The sequence below is a fragment of the Coffea eugenioides genome, chromosome 5, assembly GCF_003713205.1.
Source record: "Coffea eugenioides isolate CCC68of chromosome 5, Ceug_1.0, whole genome shotgun sequence".
NCBI lineage: Eukaryota > Viridiplantae > Streptophyta > Magnoliopsida > Gentianales > Rubiaceae > Coffea > Coffea eugenioides.
Window position 1 is genome coordinate 32998590 of NC_040039.1, and position 7059 is coordinate 33005648.

General features: G+C 32.9%; 1 protein-coding gene across 1 annotated transcript; it reads left to right on the plus strand.

Moving 5' to 3' along the window:
• Window positions 1–3917: 3917 nt before the first annotated feature.
• LOC113770622 (1-aminocyclopropane-1-carboxylate oxidase 1-like) lies at window positions 3918–6255 on the plus strand. The gene is made up of 4 exons (XM_027315138.1): window positions 3918–4142; window positions 4329–4555; window positions 5153–5486; window positions 5824–6255. Exons 1-4 carry the CDS (start codon window positions 4038–4040, stop codon window positions 6115–6117), a joined length of 960 nt encoding a protein of 319 aa, XP_027170939.1. The 5' UTR covers window positions 3918–4037; the 3' UTR covers window positions 6118–6255.
• Window positions 6256–7059: the final 804 nt, after the last annotated feature.

Consider the following 7059-nt stretch of genomic DNA (forward strand, 5'->3'; position numbering starts at 1 on the left):
GGAGAAAAAGAAAGACAAAGATAAACTTTTTACCGCTTTCTATGCGTGTGTCTAGTTCTTTATATTCATCATAGAGGAAGGTGATTATAATCCGACCATTATTAAAATTGGAGTCAAAGAATTGGACACTGTTGAACGTAATATGTTTTGAGGGAAGAGTAGGAATTTAAATTTGCATTGGAATGGCTTAAAAAACAAGAATAAAAAAGGTTCCTATATAATTTGGGGAAAAAAAGTTTTAAGGGTCCAAGTGGATGCTTCTAAAAGATTAAAGGATTAATTTGAAACTGACACAAAATTCAACTGAGGAAAATGAATTTTAACCAAATCTTGAAAATCGAAATATCTTTTCCCCCATCTCCAAGTACGCCACCTCTACTCGTGGCGTTCCCGTCTTTTCTTCACATAGCTTTTCCCCTACTCGAAAGTCAAATCTAAATCTACCTTTGTAATTGTAAAGAATCAGATCATTATTTAGGTGATTCAGCCGAAAGAAGAAAAACCAAACAGATGTTTATTTAGGCGTAATATATGTGAAGAAGACAAAACTTTAGAGCCGACCATAACACAAAATGGACCTTCCTGTACGAAACAAATCACATGCACGATGAAGACAACTACAGCTTAAAAACGATTTACACAAAATCAACACACAACCAAGTGAAAAGATTTTTTGTATGTATATAAAAAAGAAGAGAATTTCAATCAATTAGAGAAAGCCGAACCACTGGTAACAAATACGTGAAAAACATGCAACAAAAAAAAAACAACGGATAAAAGGGATTTTCATCACGTCTTAGAAATCAATAAAGAAATAATACTATAAAGCTCCAAAATTTTCTTACAAACACAGATTCTCTGTACCTCCAATGCATGATTCGAGCATGTTTTCCACGGACAGATTATATAAATTTTAGTTTCAAACTCTGAAACAATTGATTTAACAAGTTTTAGTTTAAAGGCCAAGTTATTCTCCTATAAGTTTTTTTAACAACTTTATATATATTAACCCAAAAAACTCCTCAAAGTTTTTAATATACACACTTCAAAAATACCATAAAATACAAATAAATTTCACTTCTTTTCTTTCCTCTTCTTCCTGCCCCACATCAACCCACCACCACCTCCGGCGCCGGACACCTCTTCCAACGCCGGCCATCTCTTCCGGAAAAGGAAAAAGAAAAGGAAAAGAAAAAAAAATTGTACATCTTAAAATCTTTTTCTACAATTTCTATAGTAAATTACAGTAAAGTTTAGATTTTTTTACTTTTAAACTCTATTTCCAAACAGATTGTACCAAATTGATTTAAAAGACCCCACATCTAACAAGAACATAGAAAATAAAGAAAATAATAACCATAAAAAACTCTCATTAAGAAACAAAGAAATTTTTACCAAGAAAATGCTAGACGAGAATAAACTCTTACTAGGAAAATCCCAGAAGAGAAAAATTTATTTCAAAAGCAAAGACAAAACACAATTGGGAGAAAGACCAGGGGAACTGGAGAATGAGAGGTGGAGTTCGTTAGCTGAAGAAATTTTTGAAAGAAGAGGGAAAGAAGGGGTGAGCAAATGAAGAGATAAATACGAAGAAGTATCCAAATGCATATGCACTTGATTTCTACATGGCTTTTTCTATTTGTGGTCTGACGGCACGATACACATACCAAATAAAATAATGTAGTCATTATGAAATTCTAACATTATCATGCACCCAATAAACTGCGTATTATAAATGGATTGATCTTATGTACACTATCACCATTAGATATATGACACATGTATAAAATTTGAATTTGAAATTCAAACGTTACTCATGTGTCATCTATCTAACCATGATAGTGTATACATTGAAAGTGTATATGAAATTTATTCAAATAAATTGCTATCAATATAAACTTTTGCTGATTAGATAACAGTGGAACCACCCATTAACTAATTTAAAATTCACCATTAGTGTACTTCAGGTTAATTGTTCACTAGCATTGTAAAAGGTTTTAACATAAACCACAAAACAATTGAACGGATTAGTTGGTCATACAGTTAATAGATTTAGCATGGGGGGCAGGGATTTTTAAAAAGAGGGGGTGAACTTAAAAATATGGCAATTTTACTTTACGAGTCTAAATTTGAAAATTAAAAAATGCATGTTAATTTTTTGTGACTATATCGCTTAATATTTTGGTCTTTATAGTTAATCCGAAATCAATGTAAATTATTTTAAACCAAATTTCTATATGAAGAAGTTTTTTTATGATCTTAAGATGATTTTTAATAGAGTAATAATAAAAAGTAAGTCTACAAACCACAAGAAGGAAGCTATTTCCTCAATATTGGATCAAGATACATGATAATATATCAAATTCGTATAACTATTCATGTCTCTACCTTCTCATTTCTTATGTACCGGAAAAACGAACTTCTCTTTGCTTTAATACCAAATTTCAGGGAGGTAATACATAAAGTTCTAAAAAAAACATGTATTATGAAGTTAAATTATGTATATGAACTAACTAAATAGAAATCTAAAAGCATTTAAAGTCTAAAAGATAATAATTTTCATGAGGCAAAACTTAGATTGGGGGGAGGGGGACAAAAATATGATTTTAAATGGAAAATCTTCAAAGTATTCAGGAATCAAAAGGAATTTTTCTGAACTTGGGAGCAGCTGCCCCCTAGCCCCCTTGTGACTCCCCACTGCCGACTGCCATAAAAAAACAAAAAAGATTGACATAATCACTTAAATTTGACTGATACATGAAACAAAGTCGGTAATGCAAGACGTCAGAAGTTTTAACTATTTATCCTTATTTGTCTTCTTAAAGAGGACAAACACGACGACAAACACGACGATAAAGAAAACCCAAGTTGGATTCATTCATCAATTAGCCAATAAAACTGTCTGTTTCCTTTTAGAACCAGTAAGGAAAGTGAAAACATCTATGGGTTAGACCAGGGACTTTGCCAAGCTTGAAAACCTTATTCCATCCCGCAGCCACAGGTTTATGGATTAAAAAAAAAGGGATTTGTGCGCCTCAATAATTGCTAAATGATGGATAAGGAACGGTTGGAGGCAAAATTGATTTTAAACGGTTGAGATCAGTTTTTGTATAGGTTGCATGAGATAAATGTTAACATATTTTAAACGTATAATTGTAAATTTTGATATAGGTCATATAAAATTTTTTGCATGAATTATTACTTAAATGGTATATCTATTTAAGTATGAATTAATTTATTCTACATTATCAACGTATAAATTTTTTATGTTTCTGAACAAATTTAAGTGCATGACATATACTTTTTATTTAAATGTAAGAATTATTTATATAATTACTAGTGTATAAAATCTTATTATACAAATCCATCCAAGTAGTCAAGCAGTTTTGTATGATAACAGCTCTGATCACATTTCAACAAAACAATAATAACAATAATAATAGCCAGCCGTCCAAAGGGCCGGTGGTCACCACCAAGCAATTTAGTCTTTGGTGGCGTGGGAGGTCAATGATTCAATTCTTACATTTCACCAATTTATCATTATATGTGGTTGTCTTGAGTGGCTTTCTCCGAGGGTATTTCAACTCTTATTGACTCCCCCTCCTCTTAGATTAGAATAGATTAGATTATAGAAATATTACTATTGCGATAAAAAAAAATAATAACAATAACAATAAAATAGGGCAGCCACACATTATCGGTCAAGATGAAAATGTCCAGCCATCAGAAGTGGGACCTTTGCACTTCAGGTAAGATGGTCCAACAAGGCAAAACGACCTAGAACAACTGGAATTTAAGTCATGTGTTGTTGGTGGGCCAAATGGAAATTTCCATCCATTTACAACCTTTCCACCACTACATGATTTTCAAGTGTTCTCTGAGTCTCCACTCCTGCCAGCTTTCTCCTATAAATTGCCACCCCAAAATCCAAATCCCACACACAACACACAAACACACAAAATACACAACAAAATCCAACTCCCACGCACAAAACACACATTTAGGAAAGAAAAATAGCCACCACAAAGGCTAGTAAGATGGAGAACTTCCCAGTAATCAACATGAAAAACCTCAATGGTAACAAGAGAGCTTCCACCATGGAGCATATAAAGGATGCTTGTGAAAACTGGGGTTTCTTTGAGGTACTACACATTCCTTTTTTTTTTAATTTTCTTTCTGATATAAGGCAAACTAGTGTACCTCATTTTGTTTTTTTGATGTAACAAACTGCTGTACCTAGGATTCTCATGAGTTTGTTTTAATTTTAATGGTTGTAAGAAGTTTACATTATTAACTTTTGTTTCTTTTCTTTTGAAACTTTGATGTAGTTGGTGAACCATGGAATCCCACACGAGATGATGGACACAGTTGAAAGATTGACAAAAGGTCATTACAAGAAATGCATGGAGCAAAGGTTCAAGGAGTTGGTGGCAAGCAAGGCTTTAGAGGGTGTACAAGCTGAGGTTACGGATATGGATTGGGAGAGCACATTTTTCTTGCGCCACCTTCCTGTCTCAAACATTTCACAAGTCCCTGATCTAGATGATGAATACAGGTAATAATTATGGCACATTTCCCACTTCAAGAAATATTTTGAAGCAAGTCTTATGTGGATAAGTAATCATTTTGCTGACAGAAAGATAACTAAAAAAAATTTGAAGAAATCATCAGTATGAATTTGTCTTCATGTTACTTGTAATAATTCATAGCTTGGTTGTTAAAGGTTGTAAATTTGAGTCTTTGTTAACATTTTATTTGTGTTCTAAGCACGGATTTTCTTCTCGTCCTTGTACTATTAGAGTGTCGTTTACAGATGTGGAAAGTTATTCAAGACAAGATCTTAACAGGAGCATGAAAACCATAAATACTGTTGCGCTATAGTTAGTTCCTAGGTCCCAACACAACAGCCATACTTCTGCGTCCCTTCTCAAGAAACAGATAGATTTGGATTTCCATTCAGGTTTATCAATAAAATAGCCTTTCATCAGACACAATTATTGACAACTTTGCTTAAAATATGTTAAAATATTCCCTTGTCAACGCCTAAAAAGCAAGATATATCCATAGCTCTGTCATAGGCTATTTTTCTCTTTTTTTATTAATTCCACCTATCCAATCAAATTTTCCTCATTATTTTTTGCTTATGGTGCAGGACCCTCATGACGGAGTTTGCTGTAAGATTAGAAAAATTGGCTGAAGAACTTCTTGATTTACTATGTGAAAATCTTGGTCTTGGGAAGGGCTATTTGAAGAAAGCCTTTTATGGTTCAAAAGGTCCCAATTTTGGCACCAAGGTTAGCAACTACCCTCCATGTCCCAAGCCAGAATTGATTAAGGGACTTCGACCACACACTGATGCTGGTGGGATTATCTTGCTTTTCCAAGATGATAAAGTAAGTGGTCTACAACTCCTCAAGGGTGATCAATGGATTGATGTCCCTCCAATGAAGCACTCTATTGTGGCCAACCTTGGTGACCAACTCGAGGTACACTTTAATTTCTTGGGATAAAAAATTTATACTTTTATAAGTAATATGATAGTACTAAATAAAAGAAACAAAAGATTTCTTACTTTCATACCAACATATTACGTATATTTACATTCGTGCCTCATAAATAAATATTACTTATGAATAGATTATTTCTCATAAAAATTACTTATAATTACGGAATATCATACTAGATTTAGAGGGGTGATTGTAATTTGTAAGCAACACTAAGCATCAATATTAATTTATGCAAAAATTAATAAATCGAATTGACTGTTTATTCATATATTTCTTTTTTATTTAGGATTCTAATTATGTTACAAATTAATCACAGGTGATTACCAATGGAAAATACAAAAGTGTGCTCCACCGAGTCATAGCTCAAACAGATGGAAATAGGATGTCACTTGCTTCATTCTACAATCCAGGCAATGATGCAGTTATTTATCCAGCACCAGCACTACTGGAAAAAGAAGCAGAAGAAAGAAAAGAAGTCTACCCAAAATTTGTTTTTGATGACTACATGAAACTGTATGCTGGACTTAAATTCCAGGCCAAAGAGCCAAGATTTGAACTCATGAAGAACGTGGAAGCCAATGTTACCATGGGTCCAATTGCAACTGCCTAGACTCATAGGAATAAAACAGTGCTAGGATGTTTTCTTCTCCCTCTTATGTTTTCTACTTATTATTATTATTATTTTTTATTGTGGGGGTTGTTGGTTATTCCTAGTCATTTGTTGCTCCAGACAGGAGCGTCCTTTCTACATCTGGGGGACCAAAATTTATTATGTATTAGGAATTCTATGACAAAGAAATAAAATAAGCTTTACATTTCTCCAAAATCATTTGTGGCTACTGTTGCAAAGCTATATGGTTGATTGACCTAATATTTGGTTTAATTGCTTTTAAAAGTCCTTAAATTTTCTCAATTATTAGACACTCAACATTTTACTTTAATTTATGAATGCCGGATCAATTTAGTCCTCAAATTTCTAACAAATCTGACAAATCAAATATCTGGTACTTCGAAAAAAAATACAATTATGTTTGGAACTATGAATTACAATTAGCAAACTTAAGAAAGAAAACTTACAAGGAGCAGCCGATATCAATATGCAAGAAAAGCTAAGTTTGTCACACATAACTACTTATTTAATAGTTGTAAGATAATGATTAACATATTATACATGTTAAAGCATTTAACAGTAATGCATTAGCAACATGGCCGAGAACTTAAAATTGGCAATATCCTTCAAAAGCCCACTTTTTGGTGCCAAATCAGGAATAACATAAACAAGTCATCAATAGCCAAGACAAGCCAACGATTTGTTGGCTACTAGGGTTAAATGAAAAGAAAAAAAAAATTTCATTCAACATTCACCACATTTGCGCTTTGCCCCCTTCAACTTAACAAACAGGCAGTTTGCCTCTCTAGTAAATCTGGTTAGTGATTTTATTGGACAAAACTCAAAACTCAAAAGCAAGCCAGGTTATCCTCAAGCTGACAGAAATATGGTTGATTACTAATGGTAAAAGGTTTTTAGAGTTAAATATATTTTGTAGAATCA